The sequence below is a fragment of the Cebus imitator genome, unplaced genomic scaffold (assembly GCF_001604975.1).
Source record: "Cebus imitator isolate Cc_AM_T3 unplaced genomic scaffold, Cebus_imitator-1.0 Scaffold197, whole genome shotgun sequence".
NCBI lineage: Eukaryota > Metazoa > Chordata > Mammalia > Primates > Cebidae > Cebus > Cebus imitator.
The window spans coordinates 760,649-778,082 of NW_016107512.1; the positions used below are offsets into that span (position 1 = coordinate 760,649).

At 49.6% G+C, this 17,434-nt stretch overlaps 2 protein-coding genes across 2 annotated transcripts in view; both read right to left on the reverse strand.

Moving 5' to 3' along the window:
• Positions 1 to 17,261, reverse strand: part of CCND3 (cyclin D3) — a 120,089-nt gene extending 102,828 nt beyond the window's left edge. The window contains exon 1 of the mRNA XM_017547265.1: positions 16,894 to 17,261. Coding sequence (XP_017402754.1) covers positions 16,894 to 16,995 — 102 coding nt within the window. The 5' untranslated portion in view covers positions 16,996 to 17,261. The remainder of the gene's footprint in view (positions 1 to 16,893) is intronic.
• LOC108317087 (60S ribosomal protein L36a-like) lies at positions 12,854 to 13,381 on the reverse strand. The gene has a single exon (XM_017547268.2). The coding sequence runs from the start codon at positions 13,228 to 13,230 to the stop codon at positions 12,910 to 12,912; it is 321 nt and encodes a 106-aa protein (XP_017402757.1). The 5' UTR covers positions 13,231 to 13,381; the 3' UTR covers positions 12,854 to 12,909.
• Positions 17,262 to 17,434: the final 173 nt, after the last annotated feature.

Sequence of the window (17,434 nt, forward strand, 5' to 3'; positions counted from 1 at the left end):
AAAAAAAAAAAAAAAAAAAAAGTATCAAAAGTATGGCCAGGGTAAGTATTGTTTAGTGAGACTTGTTTTATAATATACGTAAAGATGTGTGTTTGTATGCATGTATATAAGATGGGTTAAAATTAAAACATTTCTAGACTGGGTGTGGTGGTTCGTGCCTGTAATCCCAGCACTTTGGGAAGCCAAGGCAGGAGGATCACTTGAGGTCAGGATTTTGAGACGAGCCTGGGCAACACAGCAGAGATGCTGTCTCTACCAAAAAAATTTAAAAATTATCCAAGCATGGTGGCATGTACCTGTAGTCCTAGTTACTGGGCAGGCTAAGGTGGGAGGATTGTTTGAGCCCAGGAGGTCAAGGCTGTGATGAGCTATTATTGAATCACTGCACCCCAGCCTGGGCTACAAAGCAAGACCCTGTCTCTCTCTCTCTCTCTCTTTTTTTTTTTTTTTTTGAGATGGAGTCTCACTCTTATTGCCCAGGCTGAAGTGCAGTAGTATGATCTCGGCTCACTGCAACCTCTGCCTCCCAGGTTCAAGCGATTCTCCTGCCTCAGCCTCCCAAGTAGCTGGGACTACAGGCACCCACCACCATGCCCAGCTAATTTTTGTATTTTTAGTAAAGACGGGGTTTTGCCATGTTGGCCAGGCTGGTCTTGAACTCTTGACCTCATGTGATCCACCCACCTCAGCCTCCTAAAGTGCTGGGATTACAGGCATGAGCCACCTCACCCAGCCAGCCCTGTCTCTTAAACAAATTTTTTTTTTCTAGTTTTGAAAAACACTGCCCCAACTGGACTTGAGTTAGTTGAGAATAAAGAACAGAGCAATCCTTCCTGGATTTTAAAAAATATTTCTTCTCAGATCTTTAGTACCTAAAAAAAATACCTCCTTGCCAACAGTGCTATATTTCAAGGTCCACCCATTATTTCCCCCCATTCATAGCTTGATACCTTTCTCTCTTCTTCAGTTAATGATGCTTAATGATAATGGACATCATTTCCTCCTGGTTTTAAAACTTCTGCTAATGCAACCAACATTCTGCCAGTCATCCTGGCTGAAAGTTCAAGGGTAGTCCTTGATTCCTCCCATTCATGCACTTCCTGGAGCACAGGGCCTATTAGAAGAGAAGGAATGCAAGTGGCAAACTACAGCGCCCGGCAACTTACCCCACTGCGGAAGCACGTGTGGTGCCTCATGGGGGAAGGGCAGAGGACTCTTCAGATCATCCTACCAAATAATTGCTAATTTCCATTGCTTCTACTTTCAAAATAGTTTCCCAGATCACCCCCTTGTTTCCATTTCTACTGGCGTTACCCTAGTTTTTTTCTTTTTTTGAGCCAGAGGTTCACTCTGTCTCCCAGGCTGGAGTGCACTGGTGTGATCTCAGCTCACTGCAACCTCCACCTCCTGGGTGCAAGCAATTCTCCTGCCTCAGCCTCCTGAGTAGCTGGGACTTCAAGCAGGCACCACCATGCCTGGCTAATTTTTTTGTATTTTCAGTAGAGATGAAGTTTCACCATGTTGGCCAGGCTAGTCTTGAACGCTTGGCTTCAAGTGATCCACACGCCTCGGCCTCCCAAAGTGCTGGGATTACAGGCCTGAGCCACCGAGCCCAGCGCATCACCCTAGTTTCAACCCTTTTTCTGTAGATTCTCTCCTGCCAATTCTATTATTCTATCACTGCCGTAGAAATCATCTTAAAAAGCTCTGTCATGTCACTTCCTTGCTCGAAAGCCTTCAAGGGCTCCCCATTGCCTATTAAATAAAGTTCAAACTCCCAATCTCGACAGTGTTGGTTCAGCTCCTTCACCATTATCCCAAATGGTCTTTCCAGCTTTACGTCCCACTAGGACAGTTGTCTTACAAGATCCTCTTTCTTTAAAAATTATTATTATTATTATTTTCGAGATGGAGTCTTGCTCTGTCATCCAGGCTGGAGTGCCGTGGTGCGATCTCGGCTCACTGCAACCTCCATCTCCCAAGTTCAAGCAATTCTCCTGCCTCAGCCTCCCAAGTAGCTGGGATTACAGACATTCACCACCATGCCCGGCTAATTTTTGTATTTTTAGTACAGATGGGGTTTCTCCATGTTGGCCATGCTAGTCTTGAACTCCTCACCTTGTGATCTGCCCACTTCGGCCTCCCAAAGTGCTGGGATTACAGGCATGAGCCACTGTGCCTGGCCGGTCCTCCCTTTTCTAATGAGATACCTGCCTGAGGCCAGATTTTATTCACATACATCAATGAAAACATACTGCAACAGATTCAAGCAGAAACTGATACAATAATCCAGCTGTCTTCTATTAAGTCACGCATTAAAGAGATTTGCAACCACTTGAAACATGGCTATATTTCCGATTATTTTTGCTTTGGAAAAAAGTTTTCATTTTTTAAAAAAATACAATGCTTATGTTAACATGCAATGAGTTTCTTATTGTTACTTTAAATATATTAATATTTTTTAAATTTCTCATATCAAATATTTTCATTAGAAACAAAATGTCAACAGATATAGGGAGGGAGAAGTCAAAAGCTTGCGTTATTTATTTGAGGGAATGCCACACTGGGTGTACCGATTATTCAGTATAGTCTAAAAAACAAAAGTTCTTTGGGACCCTCAATAATTTTTCAGGGTGTAAAGTGTTCCTGAGATCAGAAAGCTTAGAATTGCTGCATAAGCCGGGCGTGGTGGCTCACACCTGTAATCCTAGCACTTTAGGAGGCGGAGTTGGGTGGATCACCTGAGGTCAGGAGTTCAAGACCAGCCTGGTCATCATGGTGAAACCCCATCTTTAAAAAAAAAAAAAAGAATTGCTGCATAGACCTAATACATCAGTCTCTAAAATGCCTACTTCCAAGCCTGGTTATCCAGTTCTTGGTATCCTTTTTTTCAATTTTTTTTTTTTTTTAGAGACAGTGTTTCACTGTGTTAGCCCAGATGGTCTCCATCTCCTGACCTTGTGATCCGACCGCCTGGGCCTCCCAAAGTGCTGGGATTACAGGCGTGAGCCACTACGCCCTGCTCAGTTCTTGCTATTCTTTACCCTTGTTCACATTTTACCTCTTGGCCCCATTCTGTTGCTGGACTTTTTTTAACTATTAAAAAGCAAGGGCAGAGTGCAGTGGCTCACACCTGTAATCTTAGCACTTTGGGTGGCACTGGTGGGCAGATCGCTCAAGCCCAGGAGTTCAAGACCAGCCTGTGCAACATGGCAAAACCCTGTCTCCACCAAAAATATAAAAAATTGGCTGGGCATGGCAGCTTGTGCCTGTGGTCCCAGCTACTTGGGAGGTTGAGGCAGGAGAATTGCTTGAGCCCAGGAGGCAGGGGCTGCAGTGAGTTGAGACTGCGCCACTGCACTCTAGCCTGGGTGACAGAATGATACCCCATCTCAATTAAAAAAAAAAAAAGCAAGAAGTGCTCATATCAAAAATAATTATTGTTCTACAAATAATAGTGATTAAAGAAATAACCACTAGTTCTTTTAGAAATAAGAAATAATCAGTAATATTATAGAAAAAGAATAAGAGGCTGGGCGCGGTGGCTCAAGCCTGTAATCCCAGCACTTTGGGAGGCCGAGGCGGGTGGATCACGAGGTCAAGAGATCGAGACCATCCTGGTCAACATGGTGAAACCCCGTCTCTACTAAAACTACAAAAAATTAGCTGGGCATGGTGGTGCATGCCTGTAATCCCAGCTACTCAGGAGGCTGAGGCAGGAGAATTGCCTGAACCCAGGAGGCGGAGGTTGCGGTGAGCCGAGATCACTCCAGCCTGGGTAACAAGAGCAAAACTCTGTCTCAAAAAAAAAAAAAAAAAAAAGAAAAAAGAAATAAGCCTAATAATTGCCGTAGAAATAAGAAATTATTTCCATAATATGGCCTTCAGTAAAAAACTCAGAGGATTCAGAAGAGTAAAAAGATCCAAAAGCAACCACCATTTAAAATGGAATAATTTCTCATCCAGTCCACTCCTCTTCTATCTCCTCGAATGGTACTGTTGAAAAGAAATTCCTGGTTAACCCAGGCAAAAGCAACCACTCCTTCTTCCAGATTCTCACAGCCCTGTAGCTGAAACCTTTCTTGAGGCCCAGCTAGACGATAAAAGTATGCATCCTGAATTCCTAAATGTGCATATTTAACGGTCATAAATTCAATTATATCTACTGGAAGAGACATCAACCAACCACAGAAACCTATGTGCTAGTTATATGACGTGACGCCTTCACCCAGGCTCAACATTAATACTTAACTGAAAAGAGCCAGATCATGTGTCCCAACAAAAACTGGCCATGCTGGAGAGTCTTAGAGATGGAAGAGCATGTCCAAATCACGTATCCTGTGTTTTAGAGCAGTCTCTTTAAAACAGAGACTTTAAGGCTGGGCGAGGTGGCTATAATCCCAGCACTTTGGGAGGCTGAGGCAGGCAGATTACCTGAGGTTGGGAGTTTGAGATCAGCCTGACCAACATGAAGAAACCCTGTCTCTACTAAAAATACAAAATTAGCCAGGCATGATGGTGCATGCCTGTAATCACAGCTACTCAGGAGGCTGAGGCAGGAGAATCGCTTGAACTTGGGAGGTAGAGGTTGCGGTGAGCCAAGATCACACCATTGCACTCCTGCCTGGGCAACAAAAGCGAAACTCCATCTCAAAAATAATAATACAATAAAATGAAACAGAGACTTTACTAGTAACTTTGATGTGTGTCTTGTTTTTACACTGACTTTGAACCCAACGTTGCGTCAAATGTGTCTCCACTACATGAATAATGGACAAGGGAATGGTTCTAAGGCCTCCAAGACTTACAGATGTTGGATGAACAATCCAGGTGATTGAGACCAGGAGTCCTCCACCAATGTTGTCCTACCCTCTGGGCCAGGGCTGCCACCCACTGCGGGGAGAAGGTCTCAGGTGTCGCTTAAAGGTCAAGGTGAGAGGTCTAGCACTAGAACCCAGCTGAACCGCCCCCTCCAGATTTACGCTCTCAGCTGCTGTCCTAATCCCACGCTCCTCCCAAAGCCTGAGTCTCTTTCCTTTCCAAAGGAAAGGAAAATGAGCATTGGAGAGGGAGCTGGAGGAAAAGCTTGTTTGCACCATGGCCGCAGTTAGGGTGGCTATGGTTGGGCTGATTCAACCAGAGCTCCCCAGATAGGTTAGGGCCCAGCTCCACCTAGCAGAACTCACATTCACCACCACCTACTCCTGCTTCTGGGCCGTGCGTGACACCTGACCTGCCTGCTGCAGCAAAACTGGGGCACCCTTGGTCCTCCCCTTCCACCTTCTTGGCTGAGTGGACAATCCTAATGCACTGGCCAGGAGGCGCTCGGGGATCCAGGATGCTCTGGGCTTGGCCAGGGGGATTTGCGTCAGCACCATCACACCTCCCTGCATCCCTGTGTGTCATGCACACAGGCAGTCAGGGGCCTACCAGTCTGCTCTACTTGTCCTAAGACTGTGTACACGACAATGTCCCGACAGGGAATCCAGTGTAATCTCACACTTGCCCTGGTGGGTGGGTACACACGCATGTGCAGGACTCACACAGAGTATGCATGAAAAGTCTGAGCCGGGCATGGTAGCTTACACCTGTCATCCCAGCACTTTGGGAGGTTGAGGTGGGTGGATCACCTGAGGTCAGGAGTTCGAGACCAGCCTGGCCAACATGACAAAACCCCATCACTATTAAAAATACAAAAATTAGCCAGGTGTGGTAGCACTCGCCTGTAATCCTAGCTACCGGGGAGGCTGAGGCAGGAGAATTGGTTGAACCTGGGAGGTAGAGATTGCAGTGAGCCGAGAGCACGCCATTGCACCGCAGCCTGGGCAACAAGAGTGAAACTCTGTCTCAAAAACAAACAATCAAATAAAAGCCTAACTGAGGTCAGAGTTATTTCAGCCACCAGGCTCTCCATGTGGCCAGCTATATGACCTTGGACTAGATACCTAACCTCTGTGCCTCAGGGACTTTATCTGCAAAATAAAAAACCTCATAGGATGTGTTTGCAAGGAATAGCTGAGAAACGGGTTAATAAATATCCACACTTATGAGAAACTGACTTATGTACAAATGGCATACAGGATGTGGCAGCACTTACAACGCTCCTGCCACGTGGGAGTGTTGTGTTGAGATGCACCATTATTATGACAAATCTCTTGAGAGCCATGTGTCTGGGAATACATGAGGATTTGGAGAAAAGCCACACAACAGATTCCCACAAGAAGTACCAAAAATGACTCCTAGGACCTGTGTCAGAGGAAAGGCAGGGAAGAAACAGGGGGAGGAAACACTTTCTGAGGACCACCCAGCAGGTACCAGCTCAAGTCCAGTGACTGTAAAAAGTTTTGAGTGAGAACCCAAGAGGCCGGGCCCAGGCCAGAGAAGGCTGCATCCTCGGAGATCAAGGGATGTGAGAGCAAAGCTCAGCCGGGTCCTAGAGGCAGAAGTCAAGTCAATTCCAAGAAAAGATGAGAGTTCTCCCAGGACCAGCAGGTACCAGCTGACTGGAAGGAAGGAGGAGAAGGCTGGGAGAACTAGAATGTTCTACATCCTGGCCTATGCCCAGTCACCCAGTACATCTGAGGGTTTGTAACCCCAAGATCCTTTCTCTCTGAGATGTAAATGGATGCCACATTCGAAGAGCCTCCAAGTTTGTGGTTCCATAGCTGACACTGCTTACAGAAAAGACAGTGAGCGAAGCTGGGAGGAAAGGAAAGGCAGCCTTGCATCTCAGGGGCCCGCTGTGGGGAGGAAACAGCACTCCTCCCCTCCATAACCCAAAGACAGCTTTGTGATAGCACTGGCCAGAGAAGAAGAAACTCCCCTGGGCCTTATTCCCAGTGGATTCCACAGCACCCAGCATGGCAGAGCTTAACAAACCAGAGCTTAAGACTTTACGAATAATAAACAGACGTCTTCCCAGGGACGGACAGACTGGGGGACCTCACTGCCCCTGGCTGGTCCTCCCTCCTCCAGCTGGAGCCCAAGTTGGAGCTCAAGGTCTGCATCTGTTTGAGGCCCCTTTTCCGGCTTCCTTTCCCAGAACTCAGAGACCTCAGGGGAGGGGGCAGGGAGGAACAGCAGAGGGGGAAGAGAACAGAGAACAAGAGGGAGGGTGAGTTGGAGCAGAAAAAGCTGGGGCCAGAACTGGGAGTTTCTGGGACAGCCCCAGCTTCAAATATTCTATCCAACTGTCTGACCACAGGCCAGAACTTGTGGACTGATTTTTATTTTAGAAAAGAGGGTAACACAAAGCCACGGGTGGGACAGTAAGGAAGGAAACCAGGGCTGTCTCTTTGGATCTAGATGGCCCCATGCCCACCCCGAGGAGCTCCAACTGGGAGATGATGATGCCGATGATACGGTGATACTGACAGCAGCTGTCACTCAAAGGACATAAGGCCTGCCTGCCACGCAGTAGGGCTTTGTGTGCGTTGTCTCATAATCCTAGAGAAGTGTAGGCTCGGAAGTCTTTTTTTTTTTTTTTTTTTTGAGACAGTTTTGCTCTTTTTGCCCAGGCTGGAGTGCAATGGCGCGATCTCGGCTCACCACAATCTCCGCCTCCCAAGTTCAGGCGATTCTCCTGCCTCAGCTTCCCAACTAGCTGGGATTACAGGCATGCACCCCCATACCTGGCTGATTTTGTATTTTTAGTAGAGACAGTGTTTCTCCATGTTGGTTAGGCTGGTCTTGAACTCCCGGCCTCAGGTGATCTGCCTACTTCGGCCTCCCAAAGTGCTGGGATTACAGGCATGAGCCACCGTGCCTGGCCGAAAGTCTTTTTTTTTTTTTGAGACGGAGTCTCGCTGCCGCCAAGCTGGAGTGCAGTGGCTTGATCTTGGTTCACCGCAACCCTGCTCCACCTCCAGGGTTCAAGCAATTCTCCTGCCTCAGCCTCCCGAGTAGCTGGGACTACAGATGTGCACCACCATGCCCAGCTAATGTTTGTATTTTTAGTACAGATGGGGTTTCACCATGTTGGCCAGGATGATCTCGATCTCTTGACATCATGATCCACCCACCTCGGCCTCCCAAAGTGTTGGGATTATAGGCGTGAGTCACCGCACCTGGCGGGAAGTCTTAATCCTGCAGTCTCTGTGCCTCCCCTGTGCCTCAGTTTCCTTATGTGTAAAAGCAGAATAATGCCTTCCTCATAGTCTGCTGTGAAGATGCAAAAAGTTTCTCGACATATAGCAGTCATTCAACCAATATTGGTTATTATTAATTTTCACAGTTACCCAGAGAGGTGGGGCCTATAATCATTCCCATTTTACGGACAAAGGAGCTTTCACACAGCCAGAAAGGAGCCGAGCTAGAACTCAAGCTCTTCTGTCTATGGAGAACAGGCTCTCTCCACCACTAGATGAGAGATGGCAAAGATTATTGGTTACATGCACAAACGTTACAGCCAAATGGGTGAGTCAAACTTCCAGCTCAGCCACAGACTGGCTGTGTGGACAGAAGCGAGCTGCTCCACCTCTCGGTACCTTGGTTTGCTCACCTGCAAAATGGATGTCTCTGGCCAGGCACAGTGACTCACGCCTGTAATTCCAGCACTTTAGGAAGCCAAGGTTGGAAGACTGCTTGGGCCCACGAGCTCAAGACTAGCCTGAGCAATGGGGCAAAACCTCAACTCTACAAAAAATTAGCTGTGCATGCTGGGCTCGGTGGTTCATGCCTATAATCCCAGCACTTTGGGAGACTGAGGCAGGAGGATCACGAGGTCAGGAGTTTGAGACCATACTGGCCAACATGGTGAAACCCTGTCTCTACTAAAGATATAAAAAATTAGCTGGGCATGGTGGCCGGTGCCTGTAGTCCCAGTTACTAGGGAGGCTGAGGCAGGAGAATCGCTTGAACCCGGGAGGCAGAGATTGCAGTGAGCCGAGATCACACCACTGCACTCCAGCCTGGGTGACAGAGTGAGACTCCATCTCAAAAAAAAAAAAAAAATTAGCTGAGCGTGGTGGCACCATACCTGTGGTCCCAGCTACCCAGGAGGCTGAGACGGGGGATCACCTCTGCCTGGCAAAGGAAGGTGAGGCTGCAGTGAGCTGAGATCACGCCACTGCACTCTAGCCTGGGTGACAGAGTGAGACCCTGTCTCAGAAAAATCAGGGTGTCCTTGCTCATTCTGGGCTCTGACTCTGTGTCCCTGGAGGTCCAGCAGCTCTGTGCCTCTCTAAAGGTCTGAGGGGGCAGCAAGCAGATCTAGGCCAATGATGGAGGTACCAGCAACCCTCTCTTCTCCCTTCCTTCCAGAGATAACCCCTCACCCCTCACCTCAGAAGCAGCTGTCCTGGGGAATTTCACCCTGGCAGGAGAACTGGTCAGGCCACTGAGCGCAAATAGTTTCAGAGAGGTGGGGCTCTCGAGGCCCCTTCCGGGAGATGACACAGGTGTCATGGCCTTTGAAGGGTACAAAAGGCCATGCCACATTAGTTACCCTGCTGGCTCACAGGGCTGTTGGCCTGGCCCTCTGCTCTGCACACACAGGGCCCTCGCTCTCGAAGGGAAAGAACGGTCAGGAAGGAGAAAGAGATGGAAGGAATCTCCTTACAGGCCAAGGGGCTTTGAGGTCGTCTCACTGGTAGAAGTCTCTCTAATGGGACGGGTTGGGAGTATGCCCCAGAGGTGGCAGCCTGCACATTCTGACCAGAGCCTGGACAAGACAGAAGAGCACCTTTTTTTTTTTTTTTGTGATGGAGTCTTGCTCTGTTGCCCAGGCTGGAGTGCAATGGCGCAACCTCGGCTCACTGCAACCTCCGCCTCCCAGGTTCAAGCTATTCTCCTGTCTCAGCCTCCTGAGTAGCCGGGATTACAGGTGCATGCCACCATGCCCGTATGATTTTTGTATTTTTAGTAGAGATGGGGTTTCATCATGGTGGTCAGGCTGGTCTCGAACTCCTGACCTCCAGTGATCCACCTGCCCCAGCCTCCCAAAGTGCTGGGATTGCACATGTGAGCCATGGTGCCCAGCCCAGAAGAGCACATTTTATGGGGGCTTTGCTGGGTTAACAGCTGTTCTTGGCTGGGCCCGGTGGCTCACGCCTGTAATCCCATCACTTTGGGGGGCCAAGGTGGGCGGATCATGAAGTCAAGAGTTCGAGACCAATCTGGCCAACATAGTGAAACCCTGTCTCCACTAAAAATACAAAAAATTAGCCGGTTGTGGTGGCAGGCGCTTGTAGTCCCAACTACTTGGGAGGCTGAGACAGGAGAATCGCTTGAACCCCGGAGGCAGAGGTTGTAGTGAGCAGAGATTGCTACTGCACTCCAGCCTGAGAAACAGAGTGAAATTCTGTCTCAAAAAAAAAAAAAAAAAAAAAGCTGTTCTCTGGGCCCTCGTATGTACACAGATGGGGATGGTTTGGGAGCAGAGGCCCCTTGACAGTCAGCACCTGAAGAACCGGGCTATGCTCTTCACTCAATCCAGCCGCCCCTGAGGCGACACACTGGGCAACAGCCCCACCTGGTGGACGATCGGGGAACTACCATGGGCCGGGGAGTATGGGTGAGCAAAGGATGACAGAAGAGGGAAGCAGAATAATCACAGCAGGAGTTTAAAGGCGAAGGAGCTTTGAGGTAGGCTTGCTGGCAGAAGCCCCTCTTACAGCATCAGCCCTAAGGCCCCATCTGTTAGAAAGGTCTTACGTTTTTTGAAAATCTGCCTCCACCAGTCCCCCTCCCCTCTACTTCAAGGTTGCCAAAGGTTGCCAGGGCAACCTTTAAAATATTAGCGTACAGCTGCAGCGTCCCTCCTAAATCTTCCCCTTTGCTGCAACCTTCCAGAGTGTGACCTCAGCCTCCCACCTCCTGCATCTTTTTTTCACCTGGCGATCTGTTTTTTTTTTTTTTTTTCAGACGGAACCTTGCTCTGTTGCCCAGGGTGGAGTGCAAGGGCACGATCTCTGCTCACTGCAACCTCTGCCTCCTGGGTTCGAGCTATTCTCCTGTCTCAGCCTCCCGAGTAGCTGGGACTACAGGTGCCTGCCACCATGCCCGGTTAATTTTTGTATTTTTAGTAGAGATGGGGGTTTCACCAGGCTAGCCAGGCTGGTCTCGAACTCCTGACCTCCAGTGATCCAACCGCCTCAGTCTCCCAAAGTGCTGGGATTACAGGCATGAGCCACCGCGCCCAGCCCAGAAAAGCACATTTTATGGGGGCTTTGCTGGGTCAAAAGCTGTTTCCTGGGCCCTGGTGTGTAAACAGATGGGGATGGGTTGGGAGCAGAGGCCCCTTGAAACCAGACAGCGCCTGAAGAACCAGGCAAGTCTTCACCCAATCCAGCAGCCCCTGGGGCGACACACTGGGCAACAGCTCCACCTGGTGGACGACTGGGAAACTATCATGGGCCGGGGAGAAAGGGCGAGCAAAGGATGACAGAAGAGGGAAGTGCGGGGAGTCACAGCAGGGGTTACAGGCGAAGGGGATTTGAGGTCTTCTCGCTGGCAGAAGCCCCTATTACAGCATCAGCTCTAGGCCCCATTTGTTAGAAAGGTATTACGTTTTTGAAAATCTGCCTCCACCAGTTCCCCTACCCACTACTTGAAGGCTTGCCAGGGCTACCTTTAAAATAATACAGCTGCAGCACTCCTCCTAAATCTTCCCCTTGCTGTAACCTTCCAGAGTGTGACCTTGACCTCTCATCTCCTGCATCTTTTTTTCACTTGGCTATCCTTTCTTTTTCTTTCCGTGTTTTGTTTTGTTTTGTTTTGTTTGTTTTGTTTTTTTAAGACGGAGTCTCTCTCTGTCGCCAAGCTGGAGTTCAGTGGCGCGATCTCGGCTCATTGCAACCTCCGCCGCCCAGGTTCAAGAGACTCTCCTGCCTCAGCCTCCCAAGGAGCTGGGATTACAGGCGTGCGCCACCATGCCTAGCTAGTTTTTGTATTTTTAGTAGAGATGGAGTTTCACCATGTTGGCCAGGCTGGTCTCGATTTCTTGACCTCGTGATCTGCCCACCTTGGCCTCCCAAAGTGCTGGGATTACAGGCGTGAGCCACCGCACCCAGCCTGGTTATCCTTTCTTTTTTATTCTGTTATTATTATTTTGTAGAGACGGGGCTTCTCCATGTTGGTCAGGCTGGTCTCGAATGGCTATCCTTTCTTAAACATATTAACTTCCAAGGAATCCCTTCCAGTTCTATCCCCCTCCCATACTAGCAGCAGTATTTTAAAAATACCTTTAGATCAGCCGGGCATGGTGGCTCACACCTGTAATCCCAGCACTTTGGGAGGCAGAGGAGGGTAAATCACCTGAGGTCAGGAGTTCGAGACCAGCATGACCAACATGGAGAAACCCCATCTCTTAAAAAAAAAGAAAGAAAAAAAAATTATAAAAAAAAGAAAAAAAAATACCTTTAGATCTCAGCCTCCCTGTTGCTCAGTGTTTGATATGTTAGGGAAGTCAATGGTCAGGCTGAGTTAATTCATGAGTAAAGAGCCTAGACTATGAAATTAGACAGATCCTTGTTCAACTCCGGGCTCTGACACTTACTAGCTAAATTACTTTGAGCAAGTTTGCCTTCCTGAGCCTCAGTTTCCTATGTGCAAATTGGAGATAGAGGTGCTTACTACCTGGAGTTGCGGTGCATAAATATTAAATGAGACAGTGCAGGTAAAACTCTTAGGGACAGCTCCTGCAACACCGTTCAGCTCCTAAGTGGCCATTACAGCAACATTCCTCTGAGTTTAAAGATTGTAGGGAATGCTTTAGGAAACAGAAAAGTGAAGGGGCCAAAGAAGGTGAGAGAGGGGCTTTCTGGAATTAGCCTTTCTCAACCAGCACAAATCCCAGGTGAAATCCAACAGATGGGTAACTTGTTCCAATCCCATTTCTTTCTTCTTCTTCTTCTTTTTTTTTAACATAAACTCAAGATTTTATTGTCTTCCTAAAAGAAAAGAAGACGCTTAGAACTGGATCACTTGGCCCTTTCTCTTCTTATCTCCTCCCAGTTCAAAATGCTTGCATCTCTTAATGGCCGGCATTCTCTTAGATCTGCAGTTTGGCTCACGGCACTCAAGCCTTAGCACAATCTTCTTTGTAGTTTCAGTCTTCTTCCAGAAAATCGGCTTAGTCTGCCCACCATAGCCACTCTGCTTCCTGTCATAACGCCGCTTTCCCTGGGCATACAGAGAATCCTTGCCCTTCTTGTACGGTGTCACTTTGTGGGGCTGGTGCTTGCCACACTTCTTACAGGAAGTTCGGCAGGTTTTAGGAATGTTCACCATGTTTGTGTGAGTGCTATCGGCATGGAAAGAAAAAGCTCTTTTTTTCTTTTGAGACGGAGTCTTGCTCAGTCACCCAGGCTGGAGTACAGTGGCACGATCTTAGCTCACTGCAATCTCTGCCTGCCGGGTTCAAGCAATTCTCCTGCCTCAACCTTTCAAGTAGCTGGGATTACAGGTGTGTGCTACACCTGGCTAATTTTTATATTTTTAGTAGAGATGGGCTTTCACCATGTTGGTCAGGCTGGTCTTGAACTCCTGACCTCGTGATCTGTCCGCCTTGGCCTCCCAAAGTGTGGGGATTACAGGCGTGACTCACCCTCCTATCCCATTTCTAGTGGTGTCTGTTGTCATCCCTAGAAAGGGGCAGGCCTTGACACCTCTCTGAAACTTGAGGATTTAAAATTTAAATGTCTTTGAGGGCAAGATAAACACACCTACTGCTCAGCAGGGTAAGGGAAACTTGGCAGGCGCCCCAAAACTTTCCCCACCCCCAACCCTCCCCAAACTTCCTCTTGTGGTTTTTCAAGAGTACAACCTGTTCTCAGCCTAGCCAGTAGCTGGGGCAGGGGGCCAGGGTGTGCTGAGGGCTCTGCTGCACTCCACCCTACCAGCGAGTGAGGGAGGAAGGTGCGTGGGAGAGGAGCAGCCTGGAGGTTTACAGTTCTGAAGGTTCACATCCTGCTTACCTGTTTTCTCAGCGCGGCCACCCTCTACCCAGTTTCCACCCTTGACTTCCAGCATCAGTACCCATGCCCCCAGCACACACCCCTTTCTCAAAGACAGATGCATGAAGGGCTTTGACTGCAGGCAGAGAGGGATCGCCTCAAGGTCTCCCCAGACCTGTGGGGAGGGCCCCGGTAAGAAATTTAAAAGCGTTTCAGGAAGGAGGGGGAAAAGGGGCTGGCTGGCATGTATGGAAACTGTCCTGTGCCCTCACTTGCATCACCAGCATTATCCAGCCTGTCTGGAGGGATGGGGCAGTATACACGGATGCAGCTTCGGAAGCAGGAGCTGTGGGAAAGAGAGGTGGGAGGATCTTAAGCTCGCACTCACTCCTTGGCCATCTTCCTTACTCAGCCGCCAAGCTGGAATGCACATCTAGAATGTGAGCATCTCTGCTCTTCTTAATTCCCAACAAAAGAGGTGTCTTGGTTTCCCATATCCACAGATTCTGCCACATCGCATCCATGTTGAGAAGTTCTTTCTTGAATATAATCTTAGTTCATTCCTCCTGGTTTATTCACATTCCCCCTTTCCCTCTGAGTGACGCTTACACAGGGGAAAATATGCACACACACACACACACACACACACACACACACACACAGCCATCAGGGAGGGATACCAGCTCTGTGCAGTTCCCACAACCCTATTCCAGGCCTGCTGGGCTCATTGCAAACAGTACCAGCATCAAAGCTGAGCTAACAGATGGCTGTATCATCCAAGATAAAGGACCACAGACTCCCTTTAGGAAACGCCTACGTTCCTGGCTCAAGTGCACCTTGTATGTGATCAGTCGATGAGGCAGGCTAGCCTAATGGTTAAGAATAAAGCCTCCCTCCCTGTCAGGCTGGGCGGCTCACTCCTGTAATCCCAGCACTTTGGGAGGCCGAGGCGGGGAGCGGGGGGGGGGGAGGATCACCTCATGTCAAGAGTTCGAGACCAGCCTGGCCAACATGGTAAAACCCTGCCTCTACTGAAAATACAAAAATTAGCTGGGTGTGGTAGTGAGCACCTGTAGTCCCAGCTACTTGGGAGGCTGAGGTAGGAGAATCACTTGAACCCGGGAGGAGGAGGTTCAAGTGATTCTCCTACCTCAGGAGGTTCAAGGTTCCTCCCGAGAGGAGCGATCTCACTCACTGCAACCTCCGCCTCCTGGATTAAAGCCATTCTTCTTCCTCAGTCTCCCAAGTAGCTGGGATTACAGGCAACTGCCATCACGCCCAGCTATTTGTTTTTTGTATTTTTAGTAGAGATGGGGTTTTACCATGTTGGCCAGGCATTGGCCAGGCTGGTCTTGAACTCCTAACCTCAGGTGATCCACCCGCCTTGGCTTCCCAGAGTGCTGGGATTACAGGCGCGAGCCACCGTGCCCGGCCGATTTCTTGACTCTTACTACACGTCAGGCACTGTAACATGCCCTTTCTGTGTATCATCTCATCTTTCCCCCAGTTTTACAGAAGAGGAAACTGAGGCACACTGAGGATTAGGTCAAGTGCCCAAAGTCCCACAGCTGCCTAGTGTTAGGATCGAAGCCCAGCATCTGAATCCTGACAGGTACCTTAAATGGGGACGAATACGGTGCAGCCAGAGTGGCTCACAAGTGAGGGAGAAAACCACTGGCAGCCATGGGCACCCCACGCCCTGAGAGTGATTTGGCAGGGCATAGACTAGGACTGGCATAGACTAGGACTCTGCTGGAATTATCAGAGACGCTTTCCATTTTAAGTTCCAGGGGGAAGAAACTCTGATTTGTTTACCATGACATCCCCAACAGCTGTGGGAATAGCCTGTGCAGACGGAGCATGGCCACAGCAAATAGGTGCTGAATGAATTCACAAGTCAGTGTGTCAGTCATTTCCCAAAGGAGCCCCGGAATTGAACGGACGGGAGAATCTGTGAGGAAGGAATGGGAGATCCACTTCTCCAACCATGTCTGGTCCCAAAGAGAAATGAGGTGGTGGGCAGAGGGCAAGGACTTGTCAGAGGAAATAGTCTCAGAGTCTAGGGATGGGGAGGAGGTACCCAGGATTGTGTGGACTGTCACGTCACCCCCAGGCAGACCCAGAAGGGAATTCCTGGGTTCTTGGGACCTAGCCCAGAAAATTGTCTTTTCTGGAATTCATCCTGTTCATTCCCTTCATGCTTATACAGTGGATTAAAGAGAGCAGGAATTGTTTCTGGGTCGCCACTTTAACCAAATGTCAAACACCACAGCTTGGGTTCAGTCCAGCTCTGTGGAATAAGTGCCCCCAAAGACTTCCATGCTTTTCGTCCTTCTGAATCCAACTCAAATGTCCTTTTCTCTCTAAAGCCTCCCCAGCCACCCCTGCCAGTGTACTTGGCACTTATGTCTGTTGTTCTGTGATCCACATTAGCTGTGGATCAATAACCTCATTGCATCCTCAGCATCCCATATAATGCCAGGCACATAGTAGGTGTTCAATCAACACAAATTAGTAGCTTAAGGCTCCCTTAGTCACAGCAACCAGTTTCTTCAGTTATTCCAATTGTTGACACTTCAAGAAACAGAGGAGGCTAAGACCACCACCTATGTACCAATCAGACACCACTGCCGGGGGGGGGGTGTACTTCCCTCCAGTCTCATCCCGGTGCACTGGCCAGAGCACCCACAGACTCCCCCTTCCACATTGGTCTGCCCTCCTACTGGCGTCCCACCCTATCTTCGAGGTATGAGAAGAGCAACAGCCGGTTAAAGCCACGGGGCTTCCAGGTCAGCTGGAGGGGGCTGTGCGGCCTTTGGGGGTTTCCCTGCCTTCCAACTCCGTGCAGAACACCTCACTCTGTGGGAAAGTGAGCCAAACTTTGGAGGGGATGAGGACGCGGCGAACCCATAACCCAGCCAGCTCCGATGCCCAACGCGTGGTCTCCAGCCAGAGCTGACATACCATCTACCCCGGTTTCTCCAGCCCCCAAGCCTACCTCCTCGGCAGGTGAGCTCTCCGAAGCACCGATAGGGGCCGCAGACGCTCTCTCCTGCCGCCTCCGACGCCTGCCTTTGGGGAGTGGGGTTGTCACAACCATCCGCCGCGAGGAGGGGATTGCATCTCCCCCACAGGCGTCCGAACAGAGCCTGTCTCCACTCCTGCAGGGGCGACTGGTTTACGCGAAGTCCGCGCCTTGCCGCCGATCCCGAGCTGGGCAGGAAGTGGGGAAGAGGGGGCGGAGGACACAAAGGGGCTGGTGCTCAGCTCAGCCAAGGTTCAGTCCCCGGCCCGCCCCACCCCCCGCCGCCAGGAGGCTCATCAGGCGCCGCGCACCCCGGCCCCCAGCCCCCGCCCCACGCGGCCTAGGTAAGGGGGCGGGGCGCCACGGAGGCTCAGGTGTGGGTGGTGGGACCAGCTCGGCGCGGGTTCTCAGACGGCTACCTCCCAGCGTTCGGGACTCCTTGTAATGACCAAGAAGTAAACAACATCCTGATGCGCAATTTCTTTTTCTTTTTTCTTTTCTTTTTTTTTTTTTT